The following is a 23,148-nucleotide window of genomic DNA, read 5'->3' as shown; positions in this document are numbered from 1 at the left end:
ATGTCTGCAGGTGAAACACTAATCTTAGAAAAATTAGGATTTTAGTTAAAAGTTAGTTATTTACTAGATTTAATCAAAAAGCAAATGACCTTGCTGAAAATAATTAGAAGTTAGAAGAAAACCAGGCTTGAGATAGTTATCTGAAACTTAAATAATTGGTGGCCTGTCATATGTTTGCTTTGCTGTGCTTACAGTGGGGAAAGATGAAATTAGTAGGTGGACCCAAAAAAACATGGACAATGCAACCAGAAAATAATTCTTTGAAGAACTGGACTATCCCCAGAAACCATTTGTATTGTCATTGATAGAAAAGGTTGAGAGTTCAAGGCGAGGAAGACTCACCTTACTTCCTCCTTTTAAGACCCCTCCCCACAAAAACGACCCCAGACTTAATTCAAGAAGCCAACCACGCTGCTTAACAGCCATTACAGCTAATTACCTTGGGGAGCAGGGAATGGGATGGGCTGTTATTATGAATATGTATTTGTTTGAACCTTTGTCAATAAATAGACTCTGATCACCTGTGATTTTGCAGTGTATATTATTAGAGGATTACCTCACTGCTGCCCAGTGCTGAATAAAAATACACTTTGTAACTTTAAATTGTTACAGAGTTTTTTGTCCATCACAGCTGAGTATCAGTATTAGACCAATACTCATATTTTGGTAAATCAGAGGAACCTGAGAATAGCACATGCTGACCTCAGTCATGATAATCAGCAAAGCTGGTGGGTAAAGCACTGAGGCAGAGCCTGTTTGCTCAGTGGCACAGAAGTGTTTCCTTGGATAATCCAGTGCCTTACAGCAGGTAAGAGACAGCCCTGTGGGACACAGGTCTGGCAGCCCACTGTGCCGAACGAGAGGATGGATGGTGTGGGCACGTTCCTGATCTATGAAGCCCTTTGGCAGAAATGGAAACCCCAAATCCCAAAGGTGCAAGGTACCTGAGAGAAGATGTTGGCAGCATAGGCTGCAGCTGTGGTCAGGGAGGTGAAGAAGGTGGCTTTCCCTGCTGTCTGCACAGTGTGGATCATGCGCAGCCGCACGTCCTTGAGGTGGGTGGCTTGGCGGTAGGTGTTGATGAAAACAAAGACATCATCAACCCCTGGAAAAAGACAGCAGAGATATTGATGGTCTGCTCACAGAAGTGACACCTGCAAAAAAAAAAAATCTGATTTCCCCCTTGACATTTGACCTGCAAATATTAAACTTACAGGTAATGGAAAAGGGCCTGAAAATTCAATCTGCATTTGCCACCATCTTCTCTCCTGCAGGCAGAAGGCAGGGCAAGGCAGCACAGGTAAAGCACAGGCTTTGAGTAAAGATGAGCTTACCAATCCCCATGATGACAAAGGCAGCCACACCATTGAGTATACCCAGATACTGGATCCCAAATACGACGTGGTACAGGAACAGAGCCACCAGGCAGCTTAGCCCAATGCTGGCAATGCCAAAGAATGACAGAAACACTACAGCAGAAAAGAAACATGGAAAAAATAGTATCTCTGGCCACTCCCAGGAGAACAGACACCTCCCACCTGCCCTTTGGGATATTGGTTCCCATGAATGTGTTGGTGAAGAGAGCAGTTCAGGAGTACAGGAGTACTGCTTGCAGACTCTTTCCCATGAAGCTCTTGCAAAATTTACATCAGATTTATGCCAGTGTTAGCAAGATGGGCATTTGCATCTTATTCCTGATCTCCTGTGAGTCTTTCCCTCACCCTGCTCTGGGGAATCAGACTGGCTTGCCCTTCTGCATGCTGCTGTGCCATACACTGGTGCCGGGGCATCAGAGTCTCTCCCTGGGTTGCACAGGCACAGAGACACATTTGGATTTGTGTCAGAAAAGGATAGCTGTGACTCCAGCCTACCTGAGCAGGAGGTGAGGATGTAGACCAGGACAGCTATGCAGCTGCTGCTGATGAAGGCCAGCAACATGTCATTGTTGAAAGTTCTCCTCACTTCGTAGTCAAACAAATCTGTCCCTCCATACAGCACCTGGACTTTGCTAGGGTGAGGAGATACGAAAGAAGAGGAATAGTTGAGCACAAAAGGAGCAGAGCCAGGTGGTTTGAAGCACAGTTATCTTCTCCAGAGCCAAAGGAGGACACTGCTCCAATTACCTGGCAGTTCGCTGAGAAAACAGAGCAGTGAGAGCAGGTTCAACAAAGTTGCTGCTGGAGGTGAAATTCACACAGCGAAGGAGAAAAATAAAGAGCAGGTCTAATGTTTTTTAAATTCCTCCCCTGCATGGTGGGTCTTAGGCACTAATAGACAGTTCCTGGAGCCTTCAAAGCTAATTCCGTCTGGAATCCTAATCAGTGCTTATTATATTAGCACAGCGGATGCAGGCAGAGTGAGAGCTTAATCAGAAACCATATGATTTACCAGCTTCTGCCTCTGGAAGCAGGCTCAGAGTAGAAGTAATCCAACATAATTTAACCAGGACTACAATAATGCTGCACCATAGGAGGCTATCAGGGAACTGAGCTTTGGAAGTGAGCCTTGGCCTCAATTCCCTTTTGGCTTGTTAGGAATCACAAGCTGCTTTCCCAGCCCATTGCTGAGAGTGCACTGTGACTGCCTGCATTCCAACCTGCTTTTGGGGATCAGCATCCCTTCCTTCTGGGTAGCACTCAGGGCAGTAGAAAGCTGGAGTCTAAGAAAGCACAGAGACTGGGATACAGCCTTCTGTCAGCTGCCTGACTACTGGGATGCTCTTTTAGCCTTTTTAGCTCTATTTTATCATCTCTCTCTCACCAGCACTGAGCAAAGCTCTGTTCTACCAAGTCATACAGACCTGGTGGTGAAAAAAGCCTGCTCTTCCTGAAACTTATCCTGCCCTCACCTCTTTGTACAAAAAGCAAAAGGAGAATTGGATCCACAGGATGAGCAGCCTTGAGTAAAGACCATTTCATCCCCTGTATCAGACCAGTGGTGGCCAAATTCAGAGCAGAAAGGCAGTTCTGTTCGAGCCAGTGGAACTGGATTTGTAAGATAGAAGTAAAAAGATCCACTGCCAGACAAGGACTTGGTGGAAAGGCAGGCAGTAGATTTAAACTTTGTCCCCTTTTCATTGTCTCTGTTGGTGTCTTTGACATGTAAGTGGAAGTATATGAGTAGTTTTCTGCCATATGCTCCCCACCACCATTCACAGCTCCATGCCTGAGCCCAGCTTCAATGGAGATGCTTTTTCTCCTTCATCTAGAACATTATGCCATAGCCACTGTTTAAGTCTGACCAGTGGTCCAAGCTAGCATGTCCAGCCTTCTGTGCCTGGCGCCTTCCCAGCGAAGCCAAATGGAACATGGGGTGGAACAGGCACTGCTGCCCTGGTGTGAACCTTAAGGCAGAGTTTTTGCCCTGAAAGTTCTGTTCCTTCCTCTGCCCATCCTTGCTCTTGTGCACTCCCACCTGCCCTTCCTGCACACACCCTCACCTGGTGGACTGCTTGGCCAGCATGGCCACATAGGTGACCACAAAGTTCTGGAACTTGCGGCGCTGCTCCTCCCAGCGATCCTCCACCGAGTAGTAGTTGGGCAGTGGAGCCCCAAAGAGGATCTCACTCCTCAGCAGGGAGCTCTTCTTGTTCTCAGCAGACAAGCCCTCATCCACGTACCAGTAGAATTCAGGGTGGGTCATGGCCAGCTCCAGGGACCCTGCAGGAGAAAGCAGCACCACTTTTGTTAGAACCTGCCTAATTGCCATGGCAAGGCACAGGGTCTAGTCTGCCACGGGGAAGCTGAGCCATCCTGCCCTTCATCAGGGTGGTGCTGACTGCTGCTGCCTTCTGGAGAGCAAAGAGGGCCAGGGAAACCTGGATTGCAGACTCACATCCTGCTTCTGTGGTGTGACTGCTTGTGTTATTGCCCACATGCACATCCCCATCAGGGGCATCTTCCACCTGACTGACCTGAACCACAGCACCCCCTGCCAACAACATCCTCATCAATACTTCCTCTGCTGGATGCTCTTCCTTCTCTTACACTGGGACAATATTTTCTCAATTACACTTGGAAGCACAAGAACTAATCAATGTCCATGGAGGAGGAGTTCTGGCTCTGCTGTGACCTGGTACCTCTGGTGTGAGGGATGCAGGATGGAGGCACTCAGCCAGTTCTGACTAAGACACTGCCTATCTATTCCCAAAATCCAGTTCCCTAGAGTTTGTACCAGAAACTATGCTCTTTCCTGTTTTGGCAGCAGAATTGCTACTGGAGCAGATGGACTTAGTTCTTTGCTTGCTCCCTGCATGGCTCCTGGACAGCTACCCTCTGCAGCCTGGCTTGGGAGACAGATGGAGGGTACATCCCACAGCCACATCACACCCACAGACTCCTCTTGAGTCATCTCAGAGCCTCTGTTCTGCTAGAGGTGCGCAGTACAGGGTGCAGAGCAGGGAGGAGGAGGTAGGGCCTTTCTCCTCCTCTCCTTACAGGAACTTTCTGGCTGGTGACTCACAAGCTGCCAGAGCAGCCCACAGATCTCTAAAGAGGAAACTCATCCCTGTTTGGCCAGCAAAGCCCTGGCAGTGCTCTAGATAACCACAGCCATCTACAGGGGACAAGGGCCAGTAGAAGACATCTGTACCATGCAGGACACCCCCTCACTTGTTCCTCTCACTTCCCTGTGGGGTGTGTGTGAGCTATAACTGGAATTGCAGGGTTGAAAAGGGGCCCTGGTGCAGATAAAATTCCTCAAGGCACAGCCCAGCAGCATCTTCCTCTCCATACAAGGCAGTGACTCGTGTTAACTGCACACCACTGACTGCCTGAACCTGAGGAGAGGCATCCCTTGAGCGTGGCAGCCCTTTCCCACGGCCCTCAGCTCACCTTGGATGTCAGCAAGGTCTTGTCCCATGCCATCATAGTAAATCTTCCCTCCTCTCTCCGTGGGGAAGAAGTAGGTCATGAGGGAGCTGGGAGGGGAGCAGTAGGAGTAAGAACCCAGGGGCAGATCCTTCAGGACCTCATGGGGCTTCCAGCAGAACTCCCTGAAGCGAGGGTGGTCCATGATCTTGCGCTCAACCTCGTGGATGGTGACCAGGCGCTCGGTGGTGAAGATGTTGTTCTCCGAGTCCCCCCGAGCCAGGAAAATGAGCTCAATGCGCCAGTGAGCGTGAGTCTGCGTGTTGGCACTGATGTAGGAGCTGGAGTAGTCCCAGCGTGGGGCTCTCCTGACCCGGGCAGTCAGGTTCCCCGTGCCCAGGTGGCCCTGGGGCCGCGGCGAGCCCGTCCTGCCCTCGGCGGGGCTGCGCTTGGATCGCGCGCTCACCCCCAGGGAGGCGTTGAGGTGAAGCTGCTGCAGCTGCTCAAAGATGAGCCTCTGCAGGGTTTCTGAGGTAAAGTCAGCCAGGTCCCGGCGGTTCCTCCCCCACGAGCCAAACTGGGATTTGAGGGCCAGGGCCAGGGCATCGAAGCGCTGCGAGGACTCGTGGTTGCGGATCTCAAAAGCGTTGTAGGAGATGTCGATGTCCAGGGCGGGGTAGTGGAGGAACATGACAACAGCCAGCACAGCAGGGATGGCACAGCCCAGGAAAAGGATGAAACCAGCACAGTATGGGTTGGTGAACACCCAGCCAACAACATTCCAGAAGCCAGACACAGGCAGTGTGACACACATGGGCCTGACTCTGCACGGGCTTTTTCCACACAACAGAGCACCCTCTCTTCTCTTCTGGGCACTGAAGGCTACCTCTTCATCTTCCTCCTCTAGCCAGGCATCCTGTAACAATGGGTCATCCTCTGTGTCCATGTCCAGCACCTGCACACAGGTAGGGAAGAGCAGTCAGCAAGAGCCAGCAGTGGTGTCACAGGCACAGCCGTGGATCCACAGACTCACAGCAGCAGAGCAGGACAGAGACATGCTCCAGGTCCCTCAGGAGGAAAGCATCACTCCTTTCACACCCCACAGATCTGCTACAGCCACTGAAACAACCACCTTGCCATGAGGATCCCACACTCTGCCTGGCAGAGGAACCAGAGAGGGAGAATTTCAAGTGGCAGTCCCAGAACCCAGGGCTGTGGCAGAGGAAGGCTCTGCATGGCTCCAGGAGACTGCAGGCATTCACTGCATGTTGCTCACACTGCAGCAGCAGGAACATTTAATTAGCTAACCTGCTTCTCACACCCGGGAATGGTTCATGCTACCAGATACAAAATGCAAGGGAGCGTTATCTTCCTCTCCTTACAGCTGGTAATGGACTTCCCCCAGCTATTTACAGCAGTATTCATCTTTCCCATCAAGTGTGCATGTGTGAGCACACAGAGCCAGAAGCACACTCACCCTGACCTGCAGAGGCACACATCAACCCCTGCAGGAACTCACTGTGACCCTTCTCTACCTCCTGAAGGGATATCCACTGGCAGCATGGGAAGGGAAAGGGAACAACCTGCCTTCCTTCCACTCCTGCAGGATATTGCTAGTGGAGTGCATTTTTCCCATTCCTACAGAACAGCCAGGAAGAAAAAACGAGTTACTGCTTTCATGGAATGAAGGAGGAAACCCTCCCTGATCAGCCCAGACTTGGCCAGGAAAAAAGGGATAATCCCTGGGAGGTGTTGTCCTTAGCAGGGGTGTCCCAGTTCCCAGACTTACCCTGGGTGTCTCAGTGGCCTCCCAAGCCAGGGATGCACAGGTGGTGGCTCCTCAGAGCACAGCCCTGACCCTGTTCACTCCCTTTTGTGCCTCCAGGCAGCAGAGTCTGAATGAATGTCACTGAATGAATGAACCAACAGGTTCAGTTTGTTACCTGACCCTGGGACTTGAAAGCAATTTATACACAGGCCAGAAAAAATTTATGAGCTTTGCTCCTAACCAGTGTTTCTATTTTAACAGACCTTATATCAGCAGAAAGATAAATTACCTCTTAACTCTATGTCCTCAGAAGGCTGATGAGCTGCATGAACTTGGACTGAGAGGAAAAACAATGGGACAAAAATGCTCTTCCCTGGCAGAGGAGCATTGGTGCAAAGCAGCAAGGATCACAACAACCTCTGTGGCTCTGGATAATCTGAGAAATGCCAGGGGCTTTGCTCACAGAGAACTCAGGGGAATATTATTATTATCATTATTATTATTATTATCAATTACTATTATATTATTCTTATCAGGGGATCTGTAACACAAGGAGGGAAGGGGTCAGTGACAGAGAGGACACACTCCCCAGAGTTTCTTGCAGCAAACAGCATAGTTTATTGTACAGTTCCCTCTTTTATAGCAGATTCAAAAGTCCCTCATCCAGACACCTGACTGGTTGTCTTGGGTTACAATACAGGGTGTGATAAAAGGTATCTATTCTGTCACCATCTGTTGAGGGTGGGGCAGTGATCCTGATCTCCACGGGAGATATTCTGCTAATGGGCCATCCATTGAAACCAGGCAGGGCATTGTTCTTTATCTTTTCACAACCCATCCTTCCTCCAGCCAGTCATTTTCTGCTCATGGCCATTGAGTCCCACTGTGGCACTGATAAAATTACTGCATCCCATTGGGAGTTGCTCCAGTCAGGGGGAAGAGCCCAACATTTCTTACCAAGATAAAAACAGAGGTTTTGGGACACTAAGGGAGCCCCTTTCTCCACTGGACTCCAGAGGAAAACCGGATTTCTCCACATCCCCACTGGAGCTCCAGAGGGAAACTGCACCTTGTACAGGAGCACTGCTCCAACTGAGCCACATCTGTCACTGCAGGAGGATGCAGCCACCATGGGATGGGACTGCTGCCAACACCCTGCCTGACGGGTGTCAGGTTGTACTCTGACTGTGTCAGGGTTTGGGGTTTGTTCTTTGTAGTGCTGTATTTCTATTTTAATTTTCCTAGTAAAGAACTGTTATTCCTATTCCCATATCTTTGCCTGAGAGCCCCTTGATTTCAAAATTATAATAATTTGGAGGGAGGGGGTTTATATTCTCCATTTCAAAGAGAGGCTCCTGCCTTTCTCAGCAGACACCTGTCCTCCAAACTAGGACACTGCTCTGCTTTGGTACCTTCCAGTTCCCTCACCAATGCTGTCTACAGCCCAGTAAGATTGGGTGAAATCTCTGTTTGGACTTGAATATAACAATATAATGATATATAATAATATAATGATATATAATATCATTGTCCACCCAGGGGCCAGCTCAAGGCACCAGGCTGGGTGTCTTGTTTAATACCCAAATTATTTGTCCTGTACAAGCCAGCCTGTACTGCCACAGGGATCCCCAGCAGCTCCCATGGGTTCAGCCTGGTCTGGACAGCATCTGTGCATGTCTGGGCAGGGTGTTCCCCTCATCACAGAACCTGTGCAGAACAGGGAACCTCCAGCCCCCTGCTCCAGCCCACCCCAAGGAAAGAAGGAAAGTCCATAAGTGCCTATAATCAGGCTCTTCCAGCCCCTCACCCTCCTACAGTGTTTCACCCACCTCAAACTAAACTGACAAAGATAATTGTCATTATAAATGACAATATAGTATTGGCTTTTGCATTTATGTATTAGCCTTTGCAAGTTATTATTAACCACAAAGATTTCTATACAGTACAATTTGTACTTCAACTACTTTTTGGTATAGTATAATCTGTGAGTTTATGTATGTACCATATAGCTCACATAAATAGTACTGTGATATATATATATATATATTTGGCATTAGCATAATATAAAAATAGAAACTATGTAATGTTGAAATGCTTTTATTTGTATAACAAACTCAAATAATAGTGTGAAGTAGCTATGCTGTTTCTCACATTGGTGGACTATCTTATCTGAATGATAACAGTGACAAAAACCAGGACAGCAGGAGAAAAAAATTACTGACTGTCCGTTATCAAGAAGTGTAAAAACAACAGAAGGGAGTTTTGACAAGAAATAAAATATATTGATTTAATCTACAGGATGGCATGCAGACAAGTCAAAGGTTTAAACTAAGCAAAAAAAACTCTGGAACATCTAAACTCACAAAAATGTTTGAATATGTATAAATGCTCATAAATATGCATTGACCCATGTAATGTATAAGTTTATAAGAATATTGCTTTAAGCTAAGGTGTTTTTGGCAGACTGCCGAACACCCCAGAGCTGGATATTGTCCTTTTTTATCCCTTATTGAACTTTTAAAATTTAAAGAGTGAAATTTGTTTTTCACAAGGCTGTGCAGGAGGGCAAATGGGAGGCTCCAGCTCTGCCATCTCAGTACACAAACAGCCAGGTGCCACTGCTGGCAGATGGCCACAGCCACCTCCTGCAGGGTGAGAATTGGGGTGAAGAGAGCCCAGCTCACAAAACCCTTCTGTGCTGCTGTTACCCCCTTCACATGAAGGACTGAGACAGCAAGAGGAAAACACAGGGCTGGGCAGAGGGGAGGGGGTGTCTGCAACCCTCTGGAAAGTTTAGGAGTAATCTAGCTGGTTTTACACTCCAATGAGATTTTAATATTGAGGATGTATAATCCTAAACAGCCAAGGAGTGCCTGAAAGTTTCCCTAAATACCCCTGGATCACTGTGTGAGCCCTTGGGACTGGGGCAAAGCCAAGAGTGTAAAAGTGATGCTGCCCAGGATAGGCACAGGGCTACAGGCACTGCTTCATGGAGCACAGACCCACAGACCCCTGTGGCGCTGCTTGCAGAGCCTTATTTGCACCGTGACAGGCTTTCCCAAGTCTCTGAATCTGCAAATTAATCCTCTCCTGGAGGATTCTTAGCCCGGTCCTGCCTTCTCTCTCACACTTACACTCCCAAACGCAGCCATATTCCCATCCCAGACGACAGGATAAGGTGTCCAAAGCCTGCTAGCATGCACACACCTGTCAGCCCCAGCCCACACTGCTCATCTTTCCAGGCACATCTTTGGGTGGTGTGTGACCCCCACCATCACTCAGCTGACAGGGACTGTCACCCCTCAGCTCTAAGGGACAGCCAAGCTACAGCTTCAGTTCCCTTTAGTGGAGATTGATGCTGCAGGTGTAAAGTTCACTCATCCCACTTGGGCAGGTTGGTGTGTACCTGCAGTTACCTCCCCTCCATCCCTGACTTTTCTCCCACTGGCCTGGCTCTTCAACAGAATGGAGTTATTATGAGAGCTGAAAAAGTATATGTGTTCTCTTTTTAGAAAGAGCTGCATTAATTTCCCATTTTATTGAGTTACTGAGGAGAAGAAGGGAAAAGATTCTTATCCTGAGACAGAAGAGCCTGCATGTGACAAGAAAGGGAAATGAGAACATAATAATAAAGCAGCAGAAAAGGGATCACACCATCTTCTTTCTTAACCAAGAGCTAAATCCTCAACTCAAGGACGGGATCAGATCTCAGGCATCTCCCTCTGACTTTTCCATCAATTATCCTGGTGACTGCAAACCCCAGTTTGTGACACATGGGCACCTATAATGTCTGATGACCAACATGTGTTGCACTCTAGTTGCAGACTGGCACAAATTCTGGCACTGGTGTGAACTCCAGCACAGAAATGTCTGTATGTATGTATGTCATGTATACACTCACATGAGAGCTGAGTCAGGGAAGGATGGAGGTTTGGGCTGGGGCAGAGGCAAGGCAGGGAGGGTGGCACCCAGGCTGTCCCCAGCCTCCCTCTGCACACAGGGTACACAAAGCTGCACCCACAGCTCTGAAACCCTCCAGGAGAGCTGATTCAGCCCAAAGCCAGACACTGCCCTTAGCATTGCCCTTGGGACTCATCTGCTACCTTCCTCAGATCCTGCCTGGGGCAGGATGAAAGCCTGTCCAACCCAAAACATGGTAAATGGAATTGGTGGGGAATATAAACCCTCAAATCATCCAGAAGGGGATTGAAATGCATTTTTTCTGCTCGAATTTTACCTGGGGGCTGGCCTGTTTTCCCTCCATCACTTCTTACACTATCCAGAGACTCCCAGCACTGAATCACAGCCCAATTACTTTTTAGCTACAGGATATACTCAAAGAACTTAATCCTGCAGCCTTCATTAAAGCTGTGCCTCGCTTCTGGGCAAGCTCAGCCTACACCAGGTTGAAAAAGGCAGAGGATTAGAGCATTCCTTGTAGCCCTGAGTCTGTTTCTTTAGAGAAGAGGCATTGATTCAGCTGGGTAGGTATTTAGATTTCTTGGACTTCCCTCTGCTATTCCCAAAGCAAACAGGCTTCCTGCAAGTGGGATCCAGCTCAAGCCCCAACAGCCCCACTGGGATTGTCGCTCACTTGCACCTCAACCAGGAAGAACACCCATGCAGCTCCCACAGGACACTTCTTTTTCAGTGACATCTGGGGTAGAAGGAAGTCATCGGCAAGTTGGAGAGAAGCAGTGATAGATGAGGAAGCTAATTACACCCGACCTGACTAATTAATGCTGACTTTCACATTTAAAAAACCCTCACTAGTGTTCCATTTCAATTACCCAGTTGTTCCTTCCCACAGGAAAAAGGAAGCATTCTGCAACAGCAAGCTAGAAAGAAAAAAAAAAAAAGGAAAGAAATCTCAAGACTAGAAGGGAGGGAAAGGCAATTTTTGTATTATAGGAGATTCTCACTGACATGCTGGGGTTGCTGCAGAGGCATACCTGCACGAGCACTTCCCTAACATGCTTGTCACTGCCAAAGAAAATTAATTTCCTGATAAAATAATTTGCTTCTGGTTATTGTAACTAATGATTGTAGGTGTCAGAAGCAGCGTCTTGGTTATAATCTCCCAGAACATGCCTCTCAGCCCTGTGCCATGTTTAATACTCAAGTTACTTGCTCGTGCTGGTGATAAGCTCTGCTGTCACTCAGGCATGTGGCACTTCCAAGTTTCTGCAAACAGGTACCAAACAAGCAGAGGCTCTGATATGCTTCAGACATGACTTACCTAACCACTACAAAAATTACTTAGATTTTGTCTGAACCCCAGCCAGTTGCTGCTGCTAAGTAAAGGGATTGCTTCTGGCTCAGATAGGTGTCTTTGGGTGCCTTGACAGGTTTCAAAAGCACCCTGGATCCCACCTGCCAGGGCCCAAAGGAACAAGCTTGTCAAAGTGATGTGGATTCCCACACTCAGCATCTACCCCTAAGCATCTGTGCTCAGAGCAAAGCCTTTACAGATCATTAAATATAGATGGCTGCCACAAACCTTGCATTACAATCCCATCAAGTATCACTCCAGGAAGGGATGTCAGACCACAGAAGGGAAGAATCATCAATTCCCACACCAGTGGAATAAACTGCCAACCCCAAAGCTTGTGTGCTGCTGTTTCACAGACACACTCCAGCTTTACACATCATGTCACCTGAAAAGGAAAGGCAGATCCTGCCTGCCAGTCATTTATGATTCTACCCTGTGCTCAGCCTCCCCAGTTCACATTCCCTGGGACTGGCACCACTCTGTGCTCATCTGCAGGATTCCCTTGCAGACCTGAACCCCCTCCCCACATCCTCCCTTGCAATGGGAGGAAGGACACAGGCAGGGCTGGCTGTGCAGCCTCATCCACGTGCAGCTCTCCAGCAGTTCCCTGCTGCTGTGCACACTGCTTCTGGGACTGATCAATACACCCTCTCCTAAAGGCACATTATTCACATCAGCTGCTAGTTCATCACTGAGAAAGAGGAGGAAAACTTCTTCCTCACCTTCCATCTGAGCTGGTTCTCTCAGCAGCTCCAGCAGCAGTTTGTGCAGAGGAGGCTTTGCTGGCTGTGCTTCTGTTGGCAGCAGTATGAGAGGTAAGGCAGGAATTCCAGCCTGTGCTGCCAGACCTTCGTGCCAGCCACAGCACAGGCAGCTGTTCCAGCTCCAGTTCTTGCCACTCCAACTTAAAAAGTACTATGAGGTTAAAAGAAAATTTTCCAAGTGCTCCACCTGAAGAGTGTACTTAGCCAGCTCTGCTTGTTGTGCTCTGACCTTCCACAAAAAGGAGGAACAGGCACAAAGTGCCATCTGCACGTGTGGAGTCATGCAGGTCACAGTGTCTCACTCCAGGTGTCACCCTCTTTGATCTAATGGATCTAAAGGTCTTATTTTTCACTGCTACAATTTACTGACATCAGAAAATGCCAGATTTGGAAGAGGAGGGCTGTAAGGCTGCAATGTGTGGTGAGGACACAGCTCTCACAGTATTTCAGGCACATTCACTTTCCACACTCCAGCATGAGAGGGGTGGGGGATTTGTACCAAATGAGGGAGCAGCAGGAATACTGAAATACTTGTGCACCATTCCAACTCCATGCACTGAGCTGAGCTCATCTGTGGCACAGACACAGCCTCCTATTTCTCAGAATGTGAAGGTGAATTTTGGGGGCAATTCTGAGAATTCTCACTCGCTACAACTAGTGAGAATAACTGCAGCAAACCATGCTTTCTAGTGACCCATGGAAAACTTACTACTGCATCAGGAGGGATTCACAAAGCAGCTTGTAGCTGGGGGGCTTTCAGCTACAAAAAAAGTGGGATCTGAGCAGGAATGTCTTTCTTATCTCCCACACTTCTCTCTCCCAAACAGATGCAGCTACCTGCTCTCCATCCATGAAAACCCAGTGCTTGTGAAATTAGATTAATTAGCACTGCTATTTCATCCTCCAAGAATCAGTGAGGAATCTGGAAGCAGATGTGCAATATCCAGAGGCTGAAGAGCCTCAAGTGGCACACAGCTCACTGGTCTGGAGCAGGACCTGGGCAAGCACGAGGTTTTTCAGAACAGAAGGAAAACTTCTGGAGGGGAAGATGTGCAGACAGGAGAAGCTGCCTGAGTGCCTGAGCAGCAGGTCAGCAGATCCCCTGCCAGTACAATGAGTTAAAGCTTGCTGCCAGCTGCACCAGCCATGCAGAAACTCACATTAAATATTACTACAGCTCAATGAGCACAGCCCTGTAGACCATTAGCAGAGGATGGGCCAGGGTCTCAGAATAAGCAAACAGGCTTTAATGACACATTCATCTCAGAGAAAGCCCAGGATGCTTCCTAGCACAAACAAGGGACACCATGAGCTGGTTCCTATTAGTCACTGTGCAGGGGAGGGAAATGTTGCTTGCAAAAGCTCCCAGAAGCTGCCAGGGAAGCCACATCTCCAGGATACAGATTTAGGCCACCAGAACTGAGACAACAGGAATGTCCCTCTTCTCCTTCCCAGCACAGACCGGGAGGCTTTGATCTGAAGCAGTTCAGAGAGAGGCAAACATCACCCTGGTGCTTATCACCCTTCTACCACCAAAGATGCAGAGTTTCACAGCCACAGGAGCTGAGTAACCAGCCAACCCAAAGGGACAAGGACTGCCAAATCAGAGCATTTCAGCCTATTGTTCCCAGTTTCTTACTGCATCCCCACTTTCAGACAGATGTTCACAGGCTGAGATGCTACCTGTGCTATCTCTAAGGACCAAGTCCTGCAGTTAAAACACAAAAATGAAAGAATTATTTGTGGCTCTACTGTTAGTTTTTTCCAGCTTTCCTGAGGCAAAGCACATCATCTGCTCTGAATTGTTCTCCTATTTTGGAGTTGGAGACTTCCATCCTTTTACAACATGCCTTGTTCAAAAGACTCCTGGGATTCCCCTTCACAAGGAAACACAGGCTATTTTTGCAAAGGCATTTGTAAATTGATTTTCAAAGGGACTCGCTCTGCAGCCCTGTGTGCATGTGGAACTATGTCTGGCCCTCTGGAAACCAGGCTGAGAGCAAGAGGAAAGTCACTGCAAGCACTTCCCAAATCAGCCAAAGAAATGGAAATGCAAACAGTACCAGGATCCACAGCATAACCAAATGAGTGAGTGTGTAGGCAGGTTGGTGTACATGCAGGAACGAATTTAGCTGCATATAAGCCAAGATTTGGATCCAGAAGGAATTATGTCTCCCACAGCACGTCAGAAATACAAGGAACTGCAAGAGATCTGTGAAGGAAACGTCATCAAAATCTGATTTGTCTGCTACTTACAGCAGAGCTCTCTGTTATTGGAATCTAATCAAGGCCAGATGCTTTCCTGTGCCACTTTACACACAAACCCATGCTATGAACTCTGCAGTTACTGTGAGGAAACTTGCACCAAGGAATTGGTTCCAGACAGCAGAATGAAGCTTTGCTTCTTTGGCATAAGCAGTGCCACAGGGGATGAAACATTTACCTGCTGATATATCTTGTTTGCAGTTGTCACAGACTGGTGCTTTACAGCTCCCTGCGATGCTGCAGCTTTTCTGCCACGCTCTGTGCACGAGCACAATGACACCAGGGACCAAAGACCACCACAGACCACAGCTCAGCTGCCCATCTCTGAGCCAGAGTGAAGGGACAGAGCTGAGATCCAGGGGTTAGGATGGGGAGAAAGAGAAGGGATGGCCTTGGACACAACATTCAGGTTGGATGTGGAGAGAAATGGCTTGCAGCACATACATCAGATTGAGAGAGACTCCACTAGAAACACATCCAGAGGCTGGACACTCCAGTCCAAGTCCAGGGCACTGACAGGTGCTCTGTGAGTCCTGAAGAAGCCCAGCCTGCAATGCCCAGAGGTTGGAAATTGCAACAGAAGGAGCAGCTTTCAGGCAAAGTAAATTCAGCTTTAAAAACAAGCTGATGTCTATATTGTCCAGACTCCCAGTTTAACTGGAGCCCATTGTGTTACTGAGCCACTTTCATGCTCTTGTGGACCTGTCCACCTCCCCATTTCAACTCAGCTATAAAAATTGGCTTGGAGATTAAACCTGGTGCCTGAGTTTTAGCTGGAGAGCAAGTGGGAGGGTGTGCAAGGGAGGAGGTGGAGGGAAAGTGATGGCAGTGGAAATATGAAGACAGAGGATTTGGCCAGGTTTGATTCATAAGCAGGAGTCAGGGTTGCTTTGGGCATTCCTCAAACGTGTTTAAAATGCCCCATTGGGCTCTAGTTCAAACCTGAGTCTGCAGCCCTATCTTCAGTAATTCATTTCCCTTGTTAAAAGGAGGAACAGAGAACTTGGATTCAGGGAATCAAGTGTGCTACATGTGCAGCAGTACTCCAAGCAGTAGAAGGGTTAGGTGTTGTTTTGTGGGGTTTTTTTCCCAAATTGTCTCCCAAGATTTAAATACAGCTCAAAAGCACTTCATTCTCAGCTCCTGGGTGTAACAGAGACAAGAAACAAGTCAACATCCCCCTAGGAGCAAAGAGTACTTTGTGCATCATATATCAGAGATCACATAAACCCTTTGCAAACACCTACCAGATCCAATCCTTACTCCTCTAGGGAAATTGGTAGGATTATATGCAAGTTCACAGATGAATTAAGCAAGGTTCCACAGTCAAGCTTCATCTCTGGTGGAATTCATCTGTTACTTTTGCTGATTTTCACAGAAGCTAAATACAGACCAAGCAAGTTACAGCTTTAGTTGCCAATTGAGGAGCAGCAGTGGTACCTACAACTGCAGTTAACAGTGACTGTTAACTCTGTACCCTGTGACTTGCTAGCCCAGCCTCAGCCCAGCAATCTCAGAGTAAAACTGGAGATCTCCCAGAACACTCCTCTTTGTTCAAGTCAAAGAGATTTCTGCTGTGCAAAAGTAAGAAGGGAAGAAAGTCTGCAGCAGCACCAGACAGGATGTCCTTGAAGCCCAGAGAAGCTTATCCATGCAGTTAGCTTAGCAGGGAGATCCCAGGTAACAGTCCCAGTAACAAATCCAAATCACTTCAGTGACGTGACTGCAAGTGAGATGCAGCTGCAGAACCAGGCCCCAAAAGCAACAAGCATTGACACCTTCAAGTCCAGGCAGAAAAATGATGCTCACCCCTAAATCTCCCTCCATAAAGCAGCAGAGAGTCAAAGGCCAGCAGCAGATCAAGAATCAGATGACTGCCAGTGTCTTTCAACCTCTTCAAACACACTGGCCTCTCCCCTTTTCCCACTATGTTCTAAAATGAACTGCCTGCTATTCAGGAGAAGCTGTTCTGTATTAACAGAGCTTGGCAAAGATCAGGAAGTAACTGTGCCAACTTTCAAGCTTGCTGCCTTCAAGGCAGATGGCAGGGAAAATATCCCAGCCTTGTCCCCCTAACCACTTCTCCCAGCAAGCAGAGAGAGCTCAAAAACAGGAAAAAAGGGTGAGGTATCAAAAACAGGGGAAAAGGGTATTAGGAAGCTCTATTTTCAGTGCAGGAGACAGCCTGGGGTCTGTCTGGGGTGCCCTGCTCTGCTGTGGGTGTGCTTGTCTTCCCACAGGAGGGCAAAGCCCTGGTGCTGCCAGAATCTGCAGGCTCAGAACAAAGGCACAGGTTACACTGGAATTTTTATATGCTGAGTTACAAGCAGAAGGAGGAGATGCCCTGACTCTCCAAGTTGATGATGCTGGTGCCATGAAAAAAATCAGCACTGCTAGTGGCTGTGCTGAACTGAACTTTTATGGGACAGTAAATCCCTCTGGGGCAGCTGGAAGGACAGAATTCCCAGGTGCTGCAGACCCACACCTGAACACAAGAGCTGCAGGTGCAGAGCATGCTCTGGGCTCCCACCAGCAGAACTGCTCTGCCATTCCCACATCAGGTCTTCCAGGGGTAGTTCAGTCCCTGGGGGTTCAGTTCACCCCAGGAAGGTGGATCACACTTGGATCAGGTACAAGTGGGCTCCTGAGCTGTGAAAGGCTGAGTGTCCAGTTGGGTGGGATCCCTATCACAGGCAATTGCCTTGTTCTTGCAGAAGCAGGGCAGAATTCCCGGCTCTAAGCAACCAAAATTTTACCTCTGAAGCTTGTTTTTCCATCTTTTTGTCTCTGTAATTTCTTCTGTTAATTGTGTGGCACTCCAGTTATGAATCTTTTCTGGTTTTCAGTACTATAAGAGTGTGACTGTATAGCCGTGCTCAGAAGGCTTCCCTTGGTTAACGAGAGTATAGCAGGCGAGAGAGCCGTAAATAACATTCAGCTGGGTGCTAATGCAGAGAGCTGCTGAAGCTCAGCCTGCAGCACACTGCTGTCAATGGGACAATTTACAAACTCACACATAGTTAAGCTTTGCTGAAACGTATCCTGGATGGGGGTCAATGGAAAGTCTTTTGCTGGCTTCACCTAGAGCTGGATTAAGCACTTAACTCTTACTGTCTCCTCCATATCCTGAATTATTCATTACGGGCCAGACACTGCAATCCATACTCACACTGCGCTTAATCTGTCCTTTAAATTGACTTGCATTAGTCTGAGTCACAGGCACCATAGCCTTTAACAGTCTCACTGAATGCAGCAGAGCTATTCGTGAAATGAGGCGATGCTCTGGAGAGGGCAGGAGGCAGGATCCAGCCCTTAGCAAAGGCATTGGTAAGGACAAAACTGAGAAAAAATTCACCTAGGTAAAGCTGCAAGATAAACGAACTCAGGTAAATCTGCGTGAAATCAATCATTTAGAGAGGTAGCCTGTTCTGCGGTATCACCGCAGGAGATTGAGTTCTCGAAACTAGTATTTCATTGCTCAACTTCATCAGGAGTTCTGAAAAAACATTCCCGGGCCCCTGGCCACACATGCACAGGTTTCCACACGTGCCTGGTGAGGATTGCTTACCTCTCTAAAGAGAAAGGAGCGGCGAGGTGTGCGGAAAGGAAAAACCAAAGCACCTCTGCTCTTCTTGACCGGCACAACAGCAATAAAAAGTGCCCAGGACTGCAGTGCCGAGGAGGTGAGAAGCACTCAGCATCTCCTTCCTCTGCCAAGCTCGCACTAACCAGGCTCTCATCCCGAAATCCCCTCCAGCTGTTAAAGCCGCAGATAAATTCGCATCCCAGGAGAGCCGATTACCTGTACCTTCCCCTGCTAAACCCTCATCTATAGTCTGATACCTCTAAACAAACAATGGATTAAAAAAAATAAGCCAATTAGATAAGTGAAAGGAGAAATATTTTGCACTACAATGAGAAATAGAATGGGATTTGATTTTTTAGAATTAAGTCATCTGTTCAGTACTCATTTACGTTAGTGCTTGATAAGATTAGAGGATTAAACCAATTGTATGCTAAATAGTACGTGCTGAAGAGAGTCCTGCCAGGATTTACTGCACGTTGGCATGCACAGAGACCACAGCAGCCTTACCCAGAGACCCTGGGACTCACAGAAGGACCCGTTCAAACCTCAGAAATGAAAATCACAGCTTATCCAGATTTTCTGTATGCACCAGGGTATGAACTTCTATCCTACTCCAGTTTCACTCAAGCTTATTTATTAAGTACTCATACCCAACAGGCAAGTTTTAGTATAAGCAGCACTTATCTCAGAGCACTGGTATCAGGAGAGGATTACAGATGTGCTGTGGCTTTTTTGGATGCAGAATATTAACACTGTGTGCATACCCTCTCTCTGTGCCAAACACAATTGCACCATCCTATCACTCTCAGTGATTTGATTACATACACACACACATCACAGCCACCCCATAAACTCCTGCAAGATTGTTAACACTTCATTTGCAGTTCAGAAATGACAGATACAGAAGGGGTCAGAGTTTTCCTGTAACTTAACTGCTTCTTCTGCTGGTGTGACAAAGGCGTTTGTGATGTTTAATTCATTAATGCTGAAAAAATGCAAGATCTTGGGAGGCACAGCCAAGGACACACTAGGTATTGAGGGAATTTTTTGCACCTAGCAAACACATTTCCCCCAAACATCTAAAATCTAACAGCAATTTCACCAGTGTGAAATCCCTCATTTATGTGTCCCCAAATCACCATGTTGCCATCCTGACTCCCTCTAAGTGCCCTATTCTATGGTAAGGAGACTATGCACAACAAGGCTGTTTGTCAATAAAGCTAAAAACACTACACTATAGCCAGTGAGGGAAATCTGGACAGAATATCAGTGACTTCAACTTGTGGTTGGGTTTTTTCTACCCCTGAGGATGAATTTGCCCTGTACATTGCAGAAACTGAATCACAGCTGTCACCACCATGGGCAGCTGGAGACTGGATGGTGGCTGATGCTTCTCCCCAAGTGCCAGTCCAGTTCTCACACATGGCACTGTCTGGGCTGGCCCAGACGTGCTGGTCTGGGCCATTGGTCCCTCAGCTTTCCCCCTGAGCCTCTAGGTGAAGCACAAACACTGACGGGTGGTTTCTCCTTGAATCATTTCCCTATTAGACAAGCATTCTCTCTCTGTAGAGGAGTATCTTCCCCATGGGAATGCTGCAGGTACTCAGGGGCAGCAGGGAGAAAGGAAGAATGGATCTTTTATCACATTAAGCATTTCCATTCCATCTTTGTTATCTTTTTCACTAGCTCAGTTCTGTTTTATTCCAGACATAGGGAATCAACCTACAAGGCTCCAAGGGGTAAAGAGACTAGCTTGATGAGTCTAACCTCTAAAGATGCATCCAGGATGATAAAAGGAGTGTAGCTATTGAAACATCTCCCTACAATACAGTTGTTGTGTTGCTAGGTTTCCATCTAGATACAGAGTCTAAAAGAGCAATTAAAGGAAGCTGATGCTGTGGATTCTGTCTTTATCAGCACTTCACAAGGTTACTGGTGAGAAAGAGGGAGAAATATTGTCCCCAAGCAAAGTTGTTCTGATGAGAACAGACAGCTAGTTTCAAAAGCTTACAGAAATTTTCATGGGGAAATTATGCTCAAAAGCCTGAGTTTCTAGGGTAGCAAATTTTATGTGTATCAGGATGTGGCTTTGTGAGCAAAAAGTCTGTGTGTTTATTTATCATTTCAATTGCTCTTCCAAACCACTTAACTAGTCTGTCTTACCACAGCAGAGGAGGGCATGCATCAGCCTTGTTTTAAAGGAACTTATTTGTGTATTACATTAAACACCAGCAGACTGCATAGCTGTCAAAATACCATTCTAATAATTGCATAAGTGAAGGTTGTACCTGTGCACAAAACAAAGGTGCAAAGGATGCAGCAGCAAGGCAGCTGCAAGGTCCCACACATGCCTGAGGGTTCCACTTCCAGCAAACTCTGGCCTGGAGTTTTTTAGTTACACTCAGCTCCCAGTCTCCCAAGCACTCTTAAATACTTGGGCAGTAGCAACCAGCCCCGCTGTTTTCACATCACCCAGGGAAAAACAGAAGAGATCCTTTCCTCCAGGACAATGGCTGTTTTACTGGCACATCTTTGGAGACCACCTGAATGGCAAGAGCCCTAAGGACCAAGCCGAGTTGGGGCTGTTGCTAAGCAATGAAATGTCCTTACTAAGTAGTGCGGTGTTTTTAGACAGGAAAAGTCCATTTCTACACAAGCTGCTATAAAACAGGAAGGTTACCTTATGTGTGCTAATTACGCGATGCTCTTTATATCTTTTGGACACACAGCAGATGAGGATTCTGCCCTCCTGGACCTGCTAACATCGCTGACTGTTCCTCCTCAGGGAGGCCGGCCAAGCTCCCGTGAAGCCAGGGACACAAAGCTCCTCAGTTCTGGCACCCAACTTTTCCCCAGGAGAGCAGCCCTGCTGCAGGCGCAGCTCAATCAGCTCATTATAGAGGCAGCCTCCCGGGAAACGATCTCCCTGTGCATATTCATGAACTATCCACAGCTTCCAGGGAGAGTTGGCTAAACACACAACCGAGGGGTTTAGCTGCTGGATTCCCAGAGGGAAAGAAAAAAGGGAAAGGGGAGGGAAGTGGGGATTAAAATAAAAAATAATTTTCAAAAAGGGCACGATTGCAAGCGGTGTTGTCTCTAAGCATTGCGGGACCCGGGAGTCCGACCGACACCCCGGGTCACCCCGCGGGCAGAGCCGAGCGCTGAGAGATGGCACCGCGGCACACGGGTGTGCTCAGAGAGCCCCAAGCCCCGCAGAGCCCCGGGGCCGCGGAGAGCAGCGCTCAGCACTCACCGGGGCAGCGGAGCTCAGTGCTCAGCACTCAGCACTCACCGGGCAGCACTCACCGGGGCCGCGGAGCGCGGCACTCAGCACTCACCGGGGCAGAGGAGCTCAGTGCTCAGCACTCACCGGGGCCGCGGAGAGCAGCGCTCAGCACTCAGCACTCACCGGGCAGCACTCACCGGGGCCGCGGAGCGCGGCACTCAGCACTCACCGGGGCCGCGGAGCGCGGAGCTCAGCACTCAGCACTCACCGGGGCCGCGGAGCGCGGAGCTCAGCACTCAGCACTCACCGGGGCCGCGGAGAGCAGCGCTCAGTGCTCAGCACTCACTGGGGCCGCGGAGCTCAGTGCTCAGCACTCATCACTCACCTCGGCCGCGGAGCGCGGCAGCAGCAGCGGGCTCGCAGCGATGCCGGGCAGCGCCGGCTCCGGTGGTACCGGGGTTCCCTGCAGCGACAGCGGCGGTTCCGCTCCCGCAGCCCTGACCCGGCCCCGCCGCCGCCTTTTGACGCCGCTCTGGCGAGCGCCGTGCGCGGAAGGGCGGGCGGGCGGGCGGCAGCGCCCGGCGCTGTGCCGGGGAGCGGAGCGGAGCAGAGGGGTGCGGTGCGGAGCGATGCGGTGCGGAGCAGACAGAGTGGTGCGGTGCGGTGCGGAGCGGAATGGTGCGGTGCAGAATGATGCGGAGCGGAGCAGAGCGATGTAGTGCGGTGCGGAGTGGAATGATGCTGTGCAGAATGATGCGGAGCAGAGCGGAGCGGTGCGGTGCGGAGAAGAATGATGCGGTGCGGAGCTCCGGGGCTGCCGCCGTCCCGCCGGGCTGCGGGCGGCGCTGTGACCGCGCTGTGAACCGCGGATATAAATCGTGTGTATAAACCGCGGATATAAACCACGGATATGAACCGTGGATATAAACCACGGATATAAAACGCAGATATAAACCGTGCCCCGTGCGCGGCCCCCGCCCCATCAGCCCCGCTGCGGTTCCGCCGAGCGGCAGCCCCGGGGGGAAGGCACCGGCACCGCAGGGCTCGGTACCGCCCGGCAGGACCCGGTACCGCCCGGCAGAGCTCGGTACCCCCTGGCAGGGCTCGGTACCGCCCGGCAGGACCCGGTACCGCCCGGCAGGGCTCGGTACCGCCCGGCAGGGCTCGGTACCGCCGGCAGGGCTCGGTACCGCCCGGCAGAGCTCGGTACCTCGGATGCGGCCCCGAGGAGCGGCCCCGAGGAGCTGCACCGGGGACACTCCGCGGGGCGAGGGCCGGTAACGGAGCTGCGGGTGCCCCCTCCGGGATGCGGGGCCGTGCGGGACTGCCCGCCCGCAGAGGGAGCCCTTGGTTTGCACAGGGATTGCAGTGCTCCGTGTGGTGATGGAGCACTGGGGATGGGGGTCTGGCTCTGTCGAGTGGGCGCTGCCACCACCCCGAGACCTGGCGCGTCTTG

The 23,148-nt window shown here is 49.2% G+C and overlaps 1 protein-coding gene across 4 annotated transcripts in view; it reads right to left on the bottom strand.

The window, feature by feature from the left end:
- Nucleotides 1–22,911, bottom strand: part of DISP3 (dispatched RND transporter family member 3) — a 40,022-nt gene extending 17,111 nt beyond the window's left edge. The window contains exons 1-6 of one of the 4 annotated variants that reach the window (XM_033079501.1): nucleotides 22,903–22,911; nucleotides 4,833–5,763; nucleotides 3,440–3,659; nucleotides 1,872–2,008; nucleotides 1,335–1,469; nucleotides 945–1,105 (exon numbers count right to left, since the gene is read on the bottom strand). In XM_033079501.1, the coding sequence (XP_032935392.1) occupies nucleotides 945–1,105; nucleotides 1,335–1,469; nucleotides 1,872–2,008; nucleotides 3,440–3,659; nucleotides 4,833–5,754 (1,575 nt within the window). In that variant the 5' untranslated portion in view covers nucleotides 5,755–5,763; nucleotides 22,903–22,911. Of the gene's footprint in view, nucleotides 1–944; nucleotides 1,106–1,334; nucleotides 1,470–1,871; nucleotides 2,009–3,439; nucleotides 3,660–4,832; nucleotides 5,764–16,686; nucleotides 17,083–22,077; nucleotides 22,213–22,902 lie in introns of those variants that run through there. The other 3 variants (XM_033079502.2, XM_033079499.2, XM_033079500.2) reach the window with 3 other exon arrangements.
- Between the last annotated feature and the right edge of the window lie 237 nt (nucleotides 22,912–23,148).

Source organism: Catharus ustulatus, chromosome 24 (assembly GCF_009819885.2).
Source record: "Catharus ustulatus isolate bCatUst1 chromosome 24, bCatUst1.pri.v2, whole genome shotgun sequence".
In the NCBI taxonomy this organism is placed as follows: domain Eukaryota; kingdom Metazoa; phylum Chordata; class Aves; order Passeriformes; family Turdidae; genus Catharus; species Catharus ustulatus.
This window is presented reverse-complemented; position numbering and strand designations above follow the sequence as displayed.